Raw genomic sequence first — 19807 nt, forward strand, 5'->3', positions numbered from 1 at the left:
ACGCTTGGATAATCACTCAGTCCTAGCGCTTTTCAGAGCGATTTTCCACTTTCCTATACTTAACATTGAGGCAGAATCGCCTCAGAAAAGCACAGAAATGCTGCAGGACCCGCATTTGGGCGAAAATCACATCACTCTGGTGTGATCCATCCCATTCAAATACATTAGCCAAGTGCTTTTCAAAGCACTGGCGTTTTGATAAGTGCTCAGAGGTGCTCTTGGTGTGCACCAGCCCTCAGAAAGGGAATGTCTTGCATGAATGTGTAATGGAATTTTCAATTTGTAGGGTTCCCTGGAACCCAAGGGTTCCTTGAGGACTTTGCAGGGGTTTACTGGGATTTTTCCCCATTGAGGTGAGCTGCCTCAGCTGGGCAGGTTGAGAAAGTTTCAAAATTACATCCCTAGCTTCTCAATGTCCTCTTCATTTCATTCATTTTCTGCTCATCCTGAAATTTCGGTTTCCCTACTAGTCCATCACTGTGGCAATGGCCATGGGTCTGTTCTGACACAGTACATTGGGGATTAATAAAATGTGGAGTGTGGGCTGCCAGAACTAAGGATTCATAATATTATTCAGTATTTAGACATTTTCCGTAGCACTGTACAGAGTATACTCTAGTCACTTAAAGAATACCAGAGCGGGAATCGATATTAAAAATGGAGGGGGAGCAGGAATGTATCAGAGGCAGTTCTCATGCCCACTGCTCCCCGTTCTCTTCTGTCCCGGTGGTAGTGCACGGGCGTGAGCATGTGATGGTCCATGGGCGGAGCTACAGTGACACGAGACGTAGCACGCAGGCGGTCAGAGTACCAGCGTGCCGTTGCAAGCCTTTAAACTTTTGGTGGCTGGTGAGCAGCAGCGATAAGTTGCATATAGTGTCATCAGCCACCCGGAAGCTGAGACCACCTACAGCATACTGTAAGCTTGCTCTTGCCATACGCAGCCATTTTAGTCCATAGTAAATTAGATTTACACTATTGGAAGCCGGTCTTCTGTTTGTGTTTTTTTTCCCCCGCTGTGGAGTCGGAGTGATCCAGGATTGCACCATCTGACTGAGCAACAAATGGGGATCCCATCCAGGAAAGTCTTGCCAGAGAAGTGACGGGGGAGGGGAAGGGGTGGATGAGATCTGGATCTGGCGAGTGGAGCCCTGAAAGAGGCATTTCATTTTGGATTGCTGGATTGATCCGCAAGTGTATTAAAGGACATATAGAGAGTAACTTTTACACTCATTTATGCATGAAGTGGCCATAACGCAGAAACTGGTTGCAGCTCTTGGACGTTATAGCTATCAATTCGGTCTTTTGTGTTAGAACTGATTTTTTATTTTGCAGGTGACACCTAGCAGACAGCGAGTGCCATTTATCTTCTGTATGTCCCTTTGAGGGTTTCACAATCTAATCCCTACCATAGTCATATGTCTATGTATGTATCGTAGCCAATTTAGGGTTAAGCCAATTAACGTATCTGTATGTTTTTGGGATGTGGGAGGAAACCAGAGTGCCTGGAAGAAACCTATGTAGACACGGAGTGAACATACAAACTCCATGCAGATAGTGCTCAGTCTGATTCAAACCAGTTTTAAGCACATCGCCACGGTGCTACCTCACATGAAGAGAAAAGACAGAAAGCCCAAACACTGGGCAACTATAATAAGGAGTGCAATAATGGAGGGCGTGATATGGGTGTCCTGCAATGGAGAGACATAGAATAGGGTCTATTACAATAATAAAGTGTCTAACCTCACCCACTTTTAATGACCAATCCTGCAGTAAAATAAATTCCCTCTTCCCCTTTAATGCAGTTCCCTGAGATCCGAAAATTATTTGAAGAGTAACAAGTTTGAGAAAGGCTGCACTAGATGGTAGCATTGCATTATCTCTATGTGGGCCTATCTGACTGTCTTGAGTGCACATTTTTTACATTTCCTTTTTTTCCTCTAAGCAACTTTATTGCTCAGTCTTGGCTGAAATAGGATTTCTATACTTGAAATATGTGGTGTGACTGGAACTGTCTTATACTTACCAGAGCCCATTGCTGATATCTGCACACAAGAGAGCACTGCCTATACCTTGAATCAGGTTCAGCAAGGCCAGGATTATGGCGTAAATATAGAAACTCTTCCGAGCTGTGGAAGAGACAACAGATAAAGGACATTAGTAAAGGCAGCTTGGAGAAAAGCAACAAGTACCCTGCAACAGGATGGAAAAACCAAGATTCTGCTCAGGAGCTTTTCAGAGATGATAGATAGTCCACAAATCGAGGGTCAACACCACCTTGAAAGTAATTATAGACTTTTCATTGAGAAAACAATAGAAAGCTGTGTGTGTGGCTGTGTGTGTGTGTGTGTGGCTGTGTGTGTGGCTGTGTGTGTGTGTGTGTGGCTGTGTGTGTGTGTGTGTGGCTGTGTGTGTGTGTGTGTGTGTGTGTGTGTGTGTGTGTGTGTGTGTGTGTGTGTGTGTGTGTGTGTGTGTGTGTCTGTGTGTGTGTGTGTCTGTGTGTGTGTGTGTGTGTGTGTGTGTGTGTGTGTGTGTGTGTGTGTGTGTGTGTGTGTACACATACACCAGGTGCAGCAGTGCATGTCGCATAAGTGCAAAAACAGCACTGGGAAATTTGGCCACAGAGCAAATCCGATAAAGTCTCACCCTGTTCCTGCAAAAGTCCTGGTAGCGTTAATTACTATTCCCCTCCAGGCCGCTATGGACTCAGGGGGAGGGGAAAGACGTAATTCAGCTGCCAACTATCGCTTGCGACTGAATTACGCTGTTTTTATAGTTTGGACTCAGTCTTGACACTCGCCCAAATTACTGTCTGAGCGTCTTGGCAGAGCATTTTGTGCCCAAATTTCCCTGCGTCGTTTTTATTTGTCTCGGTGCATGTCAGCTGAGAGCCTAGTGGACCTGAGACCAAAGTCAAATGTATTAACCTCCCTGGCGGTTAATTTTTTTTGCCAAATGGGCAAAAAATTTTTTTTTAATTTTTTTTTGTTTCATGTAAAGCTACCAGAGTGGTAGCTACATGAAACACCACTAGAGGGCGCATGTGTCCCTCTAGTGCGATCGTCGCCGGCACTAATAGCAAACAGGGGAGCGCGTATATAACGCATTCCCGTTTGGCTTCTCCTGTCGCCATGGCGACGATCGGGATGACGTCATGGACGTCAGCCGACGTCCGGCGCACCCGATCCAGTCCATAGCGCTGCCCGAAACTCATTGGTCCGGGCAGCGCAGGGCTCTGGCGGGGGGGGGGCCCTCTTTCGCCGCTGCGTGCGGGCGATCGCCGCAGAGCGGCGGCGATCAAGCTGTGCGCGCGGCTAGCAAAGTGCTGGCTGCGCGCACAGCACTTTGAATGGGGCGAATCGCCCCAGCAGACCCTGAGAAATCCTCCTGCGCGGCATAGCCCGAGCTCAGCTCGGGCTTACCGCCAGGGAGGTTAATGAGAAAGTGTCCTAACTACCAATTTCTATATGTGAGGGAAGCCAGGAAAACAGAACTAATGGTGACCCGCCAGTAATAGCCACGCCCCCTTCCATCTATGTCACTTGCAGGATGCAATAGGTCTACCGCGAGTGACAGGCGGCATGGCTTTGAAACTGTAGTCTGTTGCTGTGATCTTTTAGATGGTTTTAGACAGAGGTTTCAATAAAGAGCCTATTATTACTTTCTAGCGTAGTATGGATACAGAGGCACCAAAAGGATAAAAGTATTTAAAAAACCTTAAAAACATGAGGAGGCAGTGGTGGACTTACCTCCTCCAAGACAGCACAAAAACTGCCAATGTGTTTGTCAAATAGAACACGTTTATTTCCATACTCCAGGGGACAATGCAACTCGTTTTGCAGGTTTGATCCCGCTTCATTAGGCAACAACAACGGAATAGTGGCATATGTGGTCAGCAGAAGAGCCAGGCACCTCTGTCACAGAGGCACCTGGCTCTTCTACTGACCACATATGCCAGTACTCCTTCAATCAATGTAAGCCAACGGAATTGGCTTACAGCAATGACAGGGTCAGGAGCCAATGAAATTCTCACACAGCTCTGCCGTCATATAAACGGCAGGGCAAGTAATCGGTGGCGGGGAGAGAGTGGCGCGATCGGTGGGACCGCATGGCGAGGAGTGTTGAAATCTACGTACTGTCAGATCCGCACAGCCACAAGCAAGACATAGATTTCAACTGCGTCATTCCGGAACCGGTTAATAAAAAGGGGAAAAGTTTGAATGAATCATCACTGCATTCTCTGCCTCTACTTTCACTCCACTTTCTGTCCTCCGTGATTCTGTCCTTGGGACAAGGGAGTGTTCCCACATAAAACCCAGAAAGTAATACCTAACAAACATTTAGTTGTAGTCCCTTTATTTACTCCTTTTCATGTTTGGGAAGATCTGGCAAATAAAGGTAGGTCAAAGGTCCATTAAACAATATACATTTTCTTTTGTCTAAGAGATTAGACACAACATGATAATCTTTATGGAAAAAAAATTCAGCAGGCTGCAAGACAACTAAAAGGAAATACATATGGCAGCCTCCATAGCCCTATCAATTCAGGTGTTCTATAAAGAGACCATGAGAAGCTCTCATTCTACAATTTGACCTCCTTACTGCCACTACCTCCACTGACACATGAAAAAAAAAAAAAAAGGTACCTGGAAAAAAGGGCCCAGGGGGTTTCAGGTAGTAGAATAGCGCGATTACTAGTGCTAGATTCTGATAGTAAAATATCAGTTTACCGATAGTTTACTATGGCTAAACCTAACCCTACTCACATACCCTTCTTCTATCGATGCCTAACCGTAATAACACCGTCTCCCCTCCCCCCCCCCCCCCCCATGGTGCCTAACCCTAAGAATCTCCTAGTACCTAACCCTAAGAAAACCACCCCCCAGTGGTGCCTAGCTCTAACCCCCCCACCCTCCCAGTGGCAGCTAACCCCCCCACCCTCCCAGTGGCAGCTAACCCCCTCCCCCCAAAGCTGCGATATGCAGCAAAGTAGGTAAATTTCAGTGCCCGAAGGCAGAAATGCAAATTGCAGTACTGCATAGAAGGCATGGAGCTGCATTTCCACAATCCCCTGGCGCCTGCAATGCTATCAGGCGCCAAAATTTACCTTGCCGCCCCACATATCGCAGACATTATAAAAACCCCATAGGACATAAAATGAAACACACTCACAAGGCAGAGAGATGCGATCTTTCAGAGGAGTCTTCGGCAGTATGGAGACGCATGTGTATACCTGCAAACATTCGGAGCAGAAGGAAAATACATTACCATATCGTAACAAACAGAGATGGCCTAGATATTGCTGCAGTTGATGTTACAGCCTACAGATAAGCACACAGATTGTCCCACCGTAAAACAAGCCTAGGCTTAGCTAGTTTTCAGGTCACATTGGATACTTGTTCCCAAAAATGGATTTAAAATAGGTATGGAGGAGAGACAGCTTAACATGGAGTCCCTGTAGAACATGCATTGCAACATTTAGCATTTGGAGCCAATATCTTTCTCACAAATTCAAGTGTACCCAATGCGAACCTTGGGTACAAAACCGCATATTTGACTAATAAGGAAGCCTCTGGATCCTATAGCAGCTTCCCATGCAGTCCTCTAGCACCCCATTGCAGAGCGCAGACCCCCAATATTACAATGGCTTGTTGGTAATAAGATCAGGGCTGCGCTCCTCTTCTGGGACAAGCATGGCCGCCCACACAAGTACAGCTGTGCCTGCGCAGTAAGCTGGAGCTGCTCGTGCATGAGCGGCAAAGTGCTACTGTGCAGGCACGACCGCGCTTGTGCCAGAGGAGGAGCATGACCACCATGTTAAGGAGGGTCATGGGCAGCGGTGGAGGACAGCATGGAAAGCCTCAGGAGGAATCAAAAGCTTCCCTCTCTTTATGCAAGTATTTTCTTTTGTGCATTTTTAACATCTCAGGTTCTCTTTAGCATAACCCGAATACCAACTCTTCCATCTCTTTTTAGATTTGTGCCGGAGAAAGCTCAGTATGTGCTTTTAAACTGGCTGAGAAGCCCTTTCCTTTAGCCCCATATAAGTTAGGTACTGCTTAGTTGCAGAGAGTTTACCATTTCACTCAATATGCAATATCAGATCTTGCAGAGAGCATAAGTTCAATGTGGGAGAGGCACAGAAAACCCTGATAACAGAATTTCATACCTCAAGCAAAAGAGTCTCTGGAAATCCCATTACTGCCCATCTGTGCCTGCAGCAAATCGACTGCACCAATCACATATGTGCATATCCTCTATCAGTGATGGCTAACCTTGGCACTCCAGCTGTGGTGGAACTACAAGTCCCATGAGGCATTGCAATACTCTGACAGCTCTAAGCATAACTTATTACTGGGGAGGATGAGGCATGATGGGATTTGTAGTTTTGTCACAGCTGGAGTGCCAAGGTTAGCCATCACTGTCCTATATACTCGACTATTATTCTGGGTTTGTAGAGTGGAATGATACTATATCTAAGCCTCTTATCCACAAGCACAAGGCCTGCGGGTCAAATGCAGCCCTCCTAGCCATTTTATGTGGCCCTCAAGAGATTCAAAAGCTCATCATCGCAAACAGTAACAGAATGACAGATTACTGCCTTCCCGTCCAAAGGAGCAATCCAGTGACAGTGTTTGACTGCCATTGCCAGTTTTAGCTGGGGTGCGGCAATAACCCACAGGAACCAAAAATCATAGGATCAAACACTCCCCAAACCCCCCTTACCACCCCGTCACTTTCTCCCCACATTTCAGAGCAGCACAGTGGAGCAGTGTAATATATACCTGCTCCAGCTCTGTGTTGTGCTAATTCTGTTCATCCTGGAAGTCACACGCTTTGTGCTTACTTACCTCCTTCTCCTAATCACGTGACACACACCAAAGGGATTATTAGGAACACCTGTTCAATTTCTCATTAATGCAATGATCTAATCAACCAATCACATGGCAGCTGCTTCAATGCATTTAGGAGTGTGGTCCTGGTCAAGACAATCTCCTGAACTCCAAACGGAATGTCAGAATGGGAAAGAAAGGTGATTTAAGCAATTTTGAGCGTGGCATGGTTGTTGGTGCCAGAGGGGCTGGTCTGAGTATTTCACAATCTGCTCAGTTACAGGGATTATCACGCACAACCATTTCTAGGGTTTACAAAGAATGGCGTGAAAAGGGAAAAACATCCAGTATGCGGCAGTCCTGTGGGCAAAAATGCCTTGTTGATGCTAGAGGTCAGAGGAGAATAGCCGACTGATTCAAGCTGATAGAATAGAAACGTTGACTAAAATAACCACCCGTTACAACCGAGGTATGCAGAAAAGCATTTGTGAAGCCACAACACGCACAACCTTGAGGCAAATGGGCTACAACAGCAGAACACCCCACCGGGTACAACTCATCTCCACTGAAAATAGGAAAAAGAGGCTACAATTTGCACGAGCTCACCAAAATTGTACAGTTGAAGACTGGAAAAATGTTGCCTGGTCTGATGAGTCTCGCTAAGAGTCAGAATTTGGCGTTAACAGAATGATAACATGGATCCATCATGGCTTGTTACCACTGTGCAGGCTGGTGGTGGTGGTGGTGTAATGGTGTGGGGGGATGTTTTCTTGACACACTTTAGGCTCCTTAGTGCTAATTGGGCATCATTTAAATGTCACTGGCTACCTGAGCATTGTTGCTGTCCATGTCCATCCCTTCATGACCACCATGTACCAATCCTCTGATGGCTACTTCCAGCAGGATAATGCACCATGTCACAAAGCTCCAATCATTTCCAATTGGTTTCTAGAACATGACAATGAGTTCACTGTACTTAAACAGCCCCCACAGTCACCAGATCTCAACCCAATAGAGCATCTTTGGGATGTGATGGAACGGGAGCTTTGTGCCCTGGATGTGCATCCTACAAATCTGCATCAACTGCAAGATGCTATCCTATCACTATTGGCCAACATTTCTAAAGAATGCTTTCAGAACCTTGCTGGATCAATGCCATGTAGAATTAAGGCAGTTCTGAAGGCAAAAGGGGGGGGGGGGGGGGGGTGTCACATCGTATTAGTATGGTGTTCCTAACAATCCTTTAGGTGAGTGTATCATGAGGCAGAGGTATGCAGCATAGACCGGGTGGTTGTCAAGAAGCAGCACTAGGCCAGGTAAATATTAAACTCCTCTACTGCTTTACTCTGCAGTTTTTATAGGATCATCTTTCCTCCTTGGTTACTACAGTAATTATTACGGCTCATCCGCAGCATCACTGGTGTGCAGCATCCCTCCCCAGCAACCCACAGCTTCCCTGCGTGCGCATTTTCATCTTTTTCGCAGTGATCCCTGGCGGCAGTCTCCTCTTCTTGCTCCTTTCCTTGCTTCCTGTCCCCAGACGTGTCTCTCTCTGATGACACAGCATGGTGTTAGGCGTACGCAGAGTCATCACATCAGACGGCAAATTAAATTTTTTTGCATTACATCCAATACAATCATCTGTACTGGATTGGATCCAATATAAAAGAATTCTACTGCCCATAGCAGCAAATAGGTGGTTGTGTTTCGTTCACTTACACCGGACCACACTTTCTCTATTTCGGGTTGCTTCTGATTCACATAGCGCTGTTTCAGTGCTCTGGCTACAGCACTATCTTTACTTCCTAGATTTTCACTCAATCATGCATTTGGTTTTTCACTTCTCTCTGCTTTCATTATATATTTGGTTGCTTTCACTTGCTTGTTCCTTCTTGCTCACATTTATTGGTACTCATTGCCCATCCCGTGCACCTCATTATGCACACTGCACTTTTATGACTTTTGCAGCTGCAGCATTTATGCTCAATATCATAATCTATGCATAGTTTATTATAATTTATTGCAGACTGGTTTTAGATGTGTTTATATATTATACACAGATATGGAGTTGGAGGTGCTTATTAGATTTTACTATATCAATATGGTACCCATTGCGCAGTACCCCTATTGTACTTTAGTGGTATTTAATGGATATTTTTTGTCTCAAAGATTGGATTTTTTTTTGGTACTTTGTGAGTGGTGTGGTTTTTATAGGCTCTTTACTCCTTGGTTACTATAGGTCATATATGAACCTTTCTGCACACTTTGTCTATTTATTATATTATTTAACCAATGGTGGTTGCCCATTATGGTTCCTTTCATAAAAATAATTACTGGACGAGCCCGACTCATTACTGATTCCAGTTTATTTTTATTTTTGTTTTTTTTAGTACAAGTCAGGCTCGTCCTTAACGCTAGGAAGGTTAAAGGGAACCTAAAAAGTCAAAGTAATGTGGTCAGTGTAACTTACCTGGGGCTTTTTTCAGCCCCCTGTAATCCTCCTGGTAACTTGCTGTTCCGCTTTGTTCCATTCAGCAACTGTCTACTTCAAAAGCTGCATGTGCAGCAGGGAGCACTCTGCTTTTGTGCAATTTGTAAAAATTGCAACTGCACCAAAACGCTCTCAGAGGGCTAGTGCACACCAGAGCGGTTCGGCTGCGGTTTGAGATCCGCTTGTGGGTACGGATGCGCTTGGGTAATGTATTTCAATGGGCTGGTGCACACCAGAGCAGGAGGGGTTTTGCAGAAACGCATACTCCCGGGCTGCTGCAGATTTTGGATTGCGGAGGCGTTTCTGCCTCAATGTTAAGTATAGGAAAAACGCAAACCGCTCTGAAAAATGGCACTTCAGAGCGGTTTGCCAGGCGTTTTTTGTTACAGTGGCTGTTCAGTAACAGCTTTACTGTAACAATACATGAAATCTACTACACCAAAAACGCTTCACAAAACTGCAAAATGCTAGCTGAAACGCTACAGAAAAATAAGAAAGCGTTTCAAAATCTGCTAGCATTTTGCGGATCTGCTAGTGGTTTTTGGTGTGCACCAGGCCAAACATGGGAGCGCAATAGAGGATGTGAGCGGCCAGGGACGTACTTGCACAGAAGCCTGCGACTGGACCAGTTGGCCAACTTTCGGATGGGCACAGAACGGAATGAGGAGGAGGGATCAGAAAGACTACAGGGGGCTGGAAGAAGCCCCAGGTAAGTTAAACTGGCCACATTACTTTCACTTTTAAGTACAGTACCTTTTAGCAGCAGGTTTTTGTGTTCTAGGAGAAAAATATATGCAAACAATAGAACACTGAAACATACATACTCCATACAGTGTCTTGGCCATGATTATAATGTGGGACTGCAGGTTGCCAGCCACCTACCATTGTGCTGCACACTATCAAGGTTTCTGTCCCTTGAAGATATTCTGCTTACCAGGAAAAAGAAACAGGAACTAGCAAGCCAGAAATGTCTCCCTCCGTGTCCATAGATATTAAAGAAATCTGCCGAGAGGTGGGCATCTGGGTACTGTATTTCCAACGTACCCTAAAAAGGAGAAATATTGTATGTCAGTGTCTGCTTTTCCATTGAAATACACAGGTTGTAAAACTGGAAACAATCAACTGATATGAATGAAGTCCCAAATGTTCTTTCCCTAATCTGTGTAGATACTCCGATTCTGCACGGAGTAGAACAAGCTGTTTCTAAGCAGGTAATTTGGCTGCGAAGGTGACAGTGGTGACTCATCAGTCCCATAGGGCACAATATGAGGCACCGGTGGGTTTAGTCTAGGCTCGTGCACTAGGCTACACTGCAGCTGAACTTCTATAGCGGCAAATAGCCTAAAAAAAACTAATAAAAAGATGCCAAATTCAGAGATAAAATAAATAAATCACACTCCATCACAACAGACCCCCAAATCTGCCTCGGAAAACTACCCACGATTTATCACACAGTTTAATGCTCAACATTCCCTCGTCCGATCCATCTTGAAAAAAAGATGGGACATTCTACAGCAAGATCCATACCTCCGGCCAATATTACCTACAGTACCTGCAATCACAATGTAGGTGAAACTCCGCTCACAAACTCCATCCACCGACAGTGCAGGAAAAACGAGCTGCTTAGACCTCAAATCCAGTATTGTAGAAAGTGAATTCCGCACAATGTCGGTAGAGTCAAAATCGCTTTATTTAATAAATACACATGTATTGATTAAATAAAGTGATTTCGACTACCGACATTGTGCAGAATTCACTTTCTACAATAGTACCTGCAATCACCTTTAGGAGAGCACCAAATCTGCGTAACCTTCTAGCACCTAGTCGTCTTAAACCACTCACTAACTCTGGACTTCAACAAAAACATCTTACACCAGGCTGCTCCCCCTGCAATAACTCTAGATGCCTGGTCTGCTCCTCTGTCCTGACCACCATGTCCTTCCTCTCCAATACCACTAAATTACAATATCAAATCAAAATCCATTTGAACTGTAATTCCAGATATGTTATTTATGTCATCTCATGCCCCTGCCCTCTCCAGTACATAGGTTGAACAACCCAACTGGCACGAAGCAGGATTGGACAACACGGGCGAAACACATAAGAATTTTCCCCTTCACAGTGTATCACGACACTTCGGCACCCATCACAACAGTGACCCCACCCTATTCCATATCACCCTGATTGAAAGAATAAATCAGCACCAGGTGGATGCTTTTGAAAAACTGAAATCAAGAGAAATGTTCTGGATTCAAATACGGAGAACCTTCATACCAGAGGGCCTTAACGAACAACTTGAGAAAATACACTGATCAAAAACCCAAAATAATATATATATATATATATATATATATATATATATATATATATATATATATATATATATATATATATATATATATATATATATATATATATATATATATATATATATATATATATATATATATATTTTTTTTTTTTTTTTATTTTTTTTTTTTTTACTCAGTCGCCTCTTATCCCTTTTTTTTTTTTACCATCCCTACTCTTATCTAGTTTATTATTTTCTTACCTTACTATTATTAGATTATTTTTGTATTATTATTATTATTATTATTATTATTATTATTATTATTATTATTATTAATATTATATGCTAGTCTACTAGCATGTACAATCTTTTTATTCCTTTTTTTATTTCTTAATTTTATGTCCTCATTCTTAGTGAGACCATATTACAAAAAACGCTTTTATATATTTTATCATATAACTTGTTTTATGTTATTGTCAATTTTAACCTTTTTTTTCCGATTCCATTTTATTGTTTTTTTCCCCATCTGGACTCCGGTTATTTAATACTGTATATAAAAAACCCGTTTACTTGTGTTCAGTTCAACATATAACAATATTTTACATAGTTGACAGCTAAACTTCAATAACTCTGCTGCCCAGTAGATGGCAGCAACTAACTAAAAAATCCACTATAACGAATACACAGCCATAAAAAAAGCCCACCATTACTATAACTCCCAATAGACATGGGCCGTGGTTCCATTGTCTCTTCGTCACCATTTTTCGGCCACACTGCTATATTTTAAATTATGTCTAACACAATACGCGCATTTAAACTTGTTTTTCCTCTTCTGCCCACAAAAATGGCGGCAGGCACGCCGTGCGCATGGGCACTGCGGCGGCCATCACCTCCGCTGCCCGGAAGTATACTATGACCCAGAGTTGCACCTTGTCTCATAATGACGCACCCCCGCCCGGCGGGAATCCTTCAACCTGCGCCGCCTCTGATTGGTCGGGGGTGGCACCACTCCCCCTTTTAAACTACCAGACGGGAACACCTCGGCACTGAAACGCCAGGTGTATCCCGGACCACATACTGGTGAGTCTACATTATTGAATGTCTTTTATAGCATACACTGTCTTTTTCCCTGCACTCTACAACCTAATGCTTATATTATTGATAGCACCCAGTTCTTCACACCCTCCTTGCCTTTGATGATGCACAAATTCCCCCCCCCCCCATTCTGTAACCCCCCTCTCTAACCTCTTCGTTTTACACCTGATCTAATCCCCATACCACCGTTATGTGCAATAATTTTTTAGCCTATAGCATAAATTCACTAAAAGCATCACCTCTATCACTATGCAATAATTTTTTTAGTCTATAACATAAATCCACTGATAAAAGCATAATTTCTATCACAACCCTCCTCCAACCCACCACATTTCATTTGTACTCGGACAACACCTTATGTGACCCCTTTAGTATACGTCCCTTCCATAACCCCCCCCCCCTCAGTTTTTCCCCCCTTTAGTATACGGCCCTTCCATAACCCCCCCCCCCCCCCTCAGTTCTCCCCCCTTTAGTATATGTCCCTTCCAAAAACAACCCCCCCCCCCCCCCCCATTATACAAAACCACCCCCAACATACATACCTTGCTTTATTTTACAATAATATAAATCTGCAATAGAACCAAATACAGTGGTGTGAAAAACTATTTGCCCCCTTCCTGATTTCTTATTCTTTTGCATGTTTGTCACACTTAAATGTTTCTGCTCATCAAAAACCGTTAACTATTAGTCAAAGATAACATAATTGAACACAAAATGCAGTTTTAAAATGATGGTTTTTATTATTTAGTGAGAAAAAAAACTCAAAACCTACATGGCCCTGTGTGAAAAAGTGATTGCCCCCCTTGTTAAAAAATAACTTAACTGTGGTTTATCACACCTGAGTTCAATTTCTGTAGTCACCCCCAGGCCTGATTACTGCCACACCTGTTTCAATCAAGAAATCACTTAAATAGGAGCTATCTGACACAGAGAAGTAGACCAAAAGCACCTCAAAAGCTAGACATCATGCCAAGATCCAAAGAAATTCAGGAACAAATGAGAACAAAAGTACTGTCATTGAGATCTATCAGTCTGGTAAAGGTTATAAAGCCATTTCTAAAGCTTTGGGACTCCAGCGAACCACAGTGAGAGCCATTATCCACAAATGGCAAAAACATGGAACAGTGATGAACCTTCCCAGGAGTGGCCGGCCGACCAAAATTACCCCAAGAGCGCAGAGAAAACTCATCCGAGAGGCCACAAAAGACCCCAGGACAACATCTAAAGAACTGCAGGCCTCACTTGCCTCAATTGAGGTCAGTGTTCACGACTCCACCATAAGAAAGAGACTGGAAACGGCCTGCATGGCAGATATCCAAGGCGCAAACCACTTTTAGGCAAAAAGAACATTAAGGCTCGTCTCAATTTTGCTAGAAAACTTCTCAATGATTGCCAAGACTTTTTGGGAAAATACCTTGTGGACCGACGAGACAAAAGTTGAACTTTTTGGAAGGTGCGTGTCCCGTTACATCTGGCGTAGAAGTAACAGCATTTCAGCAAAAGAACATCATACCAACAGTAAAATATATTGGTGGTGGTAGTGTGATGGTCTGGGGTTGTTTTGCTGCTTCAGAACCTGGAAGGCTTGCTGTGATAGATGGAACCATGAATTCTACTGTCTACCAAAAAATCCTGAAGGAGAATGTCCGGCCATCTGTTTGTCAACTCAAGCTGAAGCGATCTTGGGTGCTGCAGCAGGACAATGACCCAAAACACACCAGCAAATCCACCTCTGAATGGCTGAAGAAAAACAAAATGAAGACTGAAGTGGCCTAGTCAAAGTCCTGACCTGAATCCTATTGAGATGTTGTGGCATGACCTTAAAAAGGCGGTTCATGCTAGAAAACCCTCAAATAAAGCTGAATTACAACAATTCTGCAAAGATGAGTGGGCCAAAATTCCTCCAGAGCGCTGTAAAAGACTCGTTGCACGTTATCGCAAACGCTTGATTGCAGTTATTGCTGCTAAGGGTGGCCCAACCAGCTATTAGGCTCAGGGGGCAATTTCTTTTTCACACAGGGCCATGTAGGTTTTGAGGGTTTTTTTTCTCACTAAATAATAAAAACCATCATTTAAAACTGCATTTTGTGTTCAATTATGTTATCTTTGACTAATAGTTAACGGTTTTTGATGAGCAGAAACATTTAAGTGTGACAAACATGCAAAAGAATAAGAAATCAGGAAGGGGGCAAATAGTTTTTCACACCACTGTACACTTACGACAGTGTTTTATTCACTTATTTATGTATGTGGCCCTAACACACACCAATATGTGCCTCTGTTTCCCAGTTGTGTACTCCATTAACTTATTGCCTGAGGAAGCGGCTGAGAGCCTGCGAAACACGTTGCTAACCCCAGGAGTGTACCAATAAATGTTACTTGTCTTGAATACACAGTTTTTTTGTCTGCTTGCAGGAGGTAAGTCCACCACTGCCTCCTAAGCACTTTTAAACTTTTTAACAACTGTTTTTATCCTTTTGGCGCCTCTGCTTCGCATTACATTATTATTAATATCTCCCCCTGGTGGAGGGGGGATACCTCTTCCGACCTATCTAGAGAGAGCGACTTTTTTTTTTTTTTGTAATTTTTATTTTCAGATATACAAGACATTACATTTAACATTAACATCATCCATAACCCCTACCTATCCCCCCCCCCCCCCCCCACACACACACACATTCGGTTCCAATTGAGGTAAACATATTGTCCCCAGTGCATAGACATAACAAGATTAGAAATCTACAGGTATTAGCAATTAGAGTTATAGTATTATATCACGTTTTGCATTAAGAGAGTTTACAGATCAAGTTTGAATTTAGATAGCCATTTGGTCCAAATCTTGTAAAGCTTCTTTTGTGAGCCTCTATTAACATATATCCCTTTATAGATAGGCAGATCACCATTAATGGATTGGTTTAGTGCTTCTAGAGTAGGAGGATCAGTGGACTTCCAACAAAGGGCAATTTGTCTTCTGGCATAGAATAGCAGTATTCTAGCCAGCAGTAATTTTTTTTTCCGAGAGAGTTTTAGTGCCAAATATATTGAGCAGCATGCTTTTGGGTGTTGAGGGGATTATTGGACTCACTATTTCGAAAAGTAAGGCGTGGACATTGTCCCAGTAATGTTTGATCTTAGGGCATAACCAGAAAATGTGCATAAAATCGGCATTGGATTCTTTGCATCTCCAGCAACTGTCTTGATTATTTGGGCCAATTTTGGATAGTTTATACGGGGTAAGGTATACCTGGTATAGGTATTTAAGTGCTGATAGTTTGTGCCGAGCTGCTATTGGGGTGGAGATGAACATAGATACCGATTTGTTCCATTCAGTGTCAGTGAGTTCTGGTAAATCTCTCTTCCACAGCAGGTAGGGTTTGGCTTTACAGGGATTATTAGTATTAAGAAGAGTGTTATAAATAAGAGAGATAAGACCTGTTTGATTACTATGCGATAGGATATCTTGAATAGGATGGGGTTGCATAGTCAGTGGTGAAGAAGCAAATTGAGAGTGGAATGCATGCCTGATTTGGAGGTACCGGAAGTACATTGAGTTAGGAAGGGAGAATTGTTGTTTGAGAGTATTAAATGGTTTGATCTCATTATCATCCACTATATCTCTCAGTTTTGTTATGACTTTATTAGCCCAGATTGAAGGATCAGGGATGGTTAGAAACTCAGTAAGTTTAGCATTGTTCCATAGCGGAGTGACTGGTGACCATTGGCCCTTGTTGGAGGTAAATTGTCCAGCTTCTTCCCATACTTGGACTGCAGTGATCATTGGTAAGGTGAGATTTGCACTGGCTTTGGGTCCCCTAAAGGGTAAGCTAGCTAAAGCTAGTGGTGAGCCTATAATCTCCGCCTCTAATGCAGAGGCCGGGTTGTAGGAGGACTGTTCGAACCACCAATAGATGGTGGGGAGTATAGCAGCCCAATAGTAAAATTTCATGTTCGGCAAGGCCAGCCCTCCCTGGTCAACCGGGAGTTGCAGGTTGGACAAGGCAACACGAGGAGATAAGGTATCCCATATGAAAGAGGAAAACATGGAGTCAAGTGTCTTAAATAATTTAACCGGCAATCTAATGGGGGTATGCCTGAAGACATATGTGAATTTTGGAAGGATACACATCTTAAAGGGAAGGTCCAAGCAAAAAAAAAAAATGAGTTTCACTTACCTGTGGCTTCTATCAGCCCCATGCAGCCATCCTGTGCCCTCGTAGTCACTCACTGCTGCTCCAGTCCCCCGCTGGCAGCTTTCTGACCTCAGAGGTCAGGGCCGAATTGCGTACATTTTTACAAATTCCCGCTAGTGCAGGAACATTAACACATACATTTTTACGTGTTAGTGGTGCAACGCGTACATTTTTGTTCCTGCACTAGCTGGAATGCGTAAAAATGTATGCAATGTGGCCCTGACCTCCGAGGTCAGAAAGCTGCCAGCGGGGGACTGGAGCAGCAGTGAGTGACTACAAGGGCACAGGATGGCTACATGGGGCTGGTAGAAGCCCCAGGTAAGTGAAACTCATTTTTTTTTTTTGCTTGGACCTTCCCTTTAAGTAAATTGACCCGACCAATGAGTGCTATTGGAAGAGTAGCCCAGGCTCTTAGTTTGTCTTTAACCTGCGTAAGTAGGGGTTCGATATTAAGGACGTAGTAATCTCTTGCGCTAGATGTAAGTTTGATTCCGAGGTATTTGATTTGGGATACTATTTGTAGGGGATGATTGTGTTGCATAGGAAAGGAGTCTAGTGGCATAAGAAGAGATTTGTGCCAGTTAATTTAATAACTAGGCCGGAGTAGGAACCAAAAGATTTTATAGTTGTTAAGGCTGAGGTTAGGGATGTATGGGGATATGCTAGATACAATAAAAGGTCGTCTGCATATAATGAAAGTTTTTCCTTGAGTGGACCCACTTGTAAACCTATGATATCGGATTGCGAGCGGAGTATCGCAGCTAGTGGTTCCATGGCTAACGCAAATAGAGCCGGGGATAGGGGGCAACCCTGACGAGTGCCACATTGCAAGGGAAAAAAAAGAAGAGACTTGGTTCCCAGTACGGACCCTAGCCTTGGGGGAATAATACAGGGCTTTGATATATGTAATAAAATTAGGGCCCATATTAAATTTCTTAAGAACTGCCCAAAGATAGGGCCACTCAACCGTGTCGAAGGCCTTCTCAGCATCAAGGGAAGCAATGACCCTTGTACCACAATTGCTGTGTTGTATAGATAGGTGGGTGAATAATCTGCGGAGATTGATATCGCATCCTTTCCCCGGAATAAATCTGGATTGGTCCCTGTGTACGATGGAGGTAATAACTCTGTTTAATCGCAAAGCAAGGATCTTTGCCAAGGTTTTACTGTCCACATTTAGGAGCGAAATGGGGCGATAGGACGAGCAGAGAGTAGGATCACGTCCCGGTTTGTGTATTACCGTAATGAAGGCTTCTGACATTGAGGATGATACGGTACCTGTGCAAAGGATTTCTTTATAAACAGTTAATAATTGAGATGCAAATTGGCCTTTGTATGTGGAGTACAGTTCTGATGGCAACCCATCTAGACCCGGGGCCTTCCCTTTTTTAAGAGAGAGTATAGCTTGGGTCACTTCTAAAAGTGATATATCTGCTTCAAGCGAATTAATTTCATCTATATCGAGAGAGGGAAGAGGGATATTTTGTAAGTATGCGTCAATTTCAGCTGAGGCCTTCGACACGGTTGAGGTATACAGTTTTTGGTAGTATGAACAGAAGGCCTTGTTAATGTCTCCTGGATGTGTGATTACTTTCCCATCATATGTCTTTAGTGTTGCAATTTGTGAACTGGTAGTATCTTGCTTGGTTAGCCGGACAAGTAGCTTCCCTGTGCGGTCTCCATGTTCAAAAAGTCTTACTTTGCGTAGTTGGAGTTCCTGTTTGGTATTATCGATTTGTTTACTAGAGAGGGACAGGAGTTGTGATTGCCATAATTGGTATGTTTGAGGGTTTGGATTCGCTATATATTCTCGTTCAGTTTGTTTAGTTTTTTCCTCTAGGTTAGTGAGTATAATATTAGATTGGCGTTTCTCTTCCGCTATACTAGATATATAAGATCCTCGTATAACTGCCTTACATGCATCCCAGGTGACCAGGGGGGGAACCGATTCATGATTTAGGGAGTGGTATTCTTTCATTCTATCTTGAACCAGATATTTCACTCTAGGTTCTAAAAGCCAATGCGGGGATAGCCTCCATATTATGTTGGATGTTGATCTCCCCAAGTCTAAGGTGAGTAAGAGTGTAGTATGATCCGATATACCTCGGGGTAGTAGAGTGAGATCGTGTACTAATTGTTGTGCAGAGGGTGAGGCAAAGGCGAGATCTATTCTAGATAACGTGTGATGTGAGGCAGAGTGGCATGTGAAGCCGGGGTCATCTGGGTATTTCCATCTCCATATGTCAGTTAGTGAGTATGCTTGTGCCCAATCCATAAGAGCTGAGGAGTTGGATGTTTTAGAGTATAGGCGATCTGTTAGGGTAGAGGGGACCATGTTGTAATCGCCTAGGAAGAAGCAATGAGGGGTAGAGTAACTGAGTGACATCTGTGCCAGATCATTGAGAAGGTTTGCGGTGCCTGGGGGGGTTACCGTATATACTCGCAAGCAAGCCGACCCGCATGTAAGCCGACCCCCCAACTTTCACCTGAAAAAACAGGGAAAAATGATTCACCCCCATATAAGCCGGGGGTAGGAAATGCTGGCCGCCTTATTCCCCTAGTGTGTCCCAGTATAGCTAGTGTAGTGCCCAGTATCGCCGCTAGTATAGTGCCCAGTATCGCCGCTAGTATAGTGCCCAGTATCGCCGCTAGTATAGTGCCCCTGTATAGCTAGTATAGTGCCCAGTATAGCTAGTATAGTGCCCAGTATAGCTAGTATAGTGCTCAGTATAGCTAGTAAAGTGCCCCAGTTTAGCTAGTATAGTGCTCAGTATAGCTAGTATATAGTGCTCAGTATAGCTAGTATATAGTGCTCAGTATAGCTAGTATAGTGCTCAGTATAGCTAGCTATTATAGTGCTCAGTATAGCTAGTATAGTGCTCAGTATAGCTAGTATAGTGCTCAGTAT

The 19807-nt window shown here is 43.6% G+C and overlaps 1 protein-coding gene and 1 long non-coding RNA gene across 3 annotated transcripts in view; one reads left to right on the forward strand and one right to left on the reverse strand.

Annotated features, from left to right (window-relative positions):
• Nucleotides 1-19807, reverse strand: part of TPRA1 (transmembrane protein adipocyte associated 1) — a 79700-nt gene that overhangs the window by 15210 nt on the left and 44683 nt on the right. For both annotated transcript variants that reach the window (XM_068251583.1, XM_068251584.1), the window contains 3 exons: nucleotides 10259-10369; nucleotides 5173-5233; nucleotides 2027-2129 (listed from right to left, as the gene is read on the reverse strand). In XM_068251583.1, the coding sequence (XP_068107684.1) occupies nucleotides 2027-2129; nucleotides 5173-5233; nucleotides 10259-10369 (275 nt within the window). The remainder of the gene's footprint in view (nucleotides 1-2026; nucleotides 2130-5172; nucleotides 5234-10258; nucleotides 10370-19807) is intronic.
• The window catches only part of LOC137531642 (uncharacterized), a 61621-nt gene that overhangs the window by 3412 nt on the left and 38402 nt on the right, over nucleotides 1-19807 (forward strand). The window lies entirely within an intron of this gene.

The sequence above is a fragment of the Hyperolius riggenbachi genome, chromosome 9 (assembly GCF_040937935.1).
Source record: "Hyperolius riggenbachi isolate aHypRig1 chromosome 9, aHypRig1.pri, whole genome shotgun sequence".
In the NCBI taxonomy this organism is placed as follows: Eukaryota; Metazoa; Chordata; class Amphibia; order Anura; family Hyperoliidae; genus Hyperolius; species Hyperolius riggenbachi.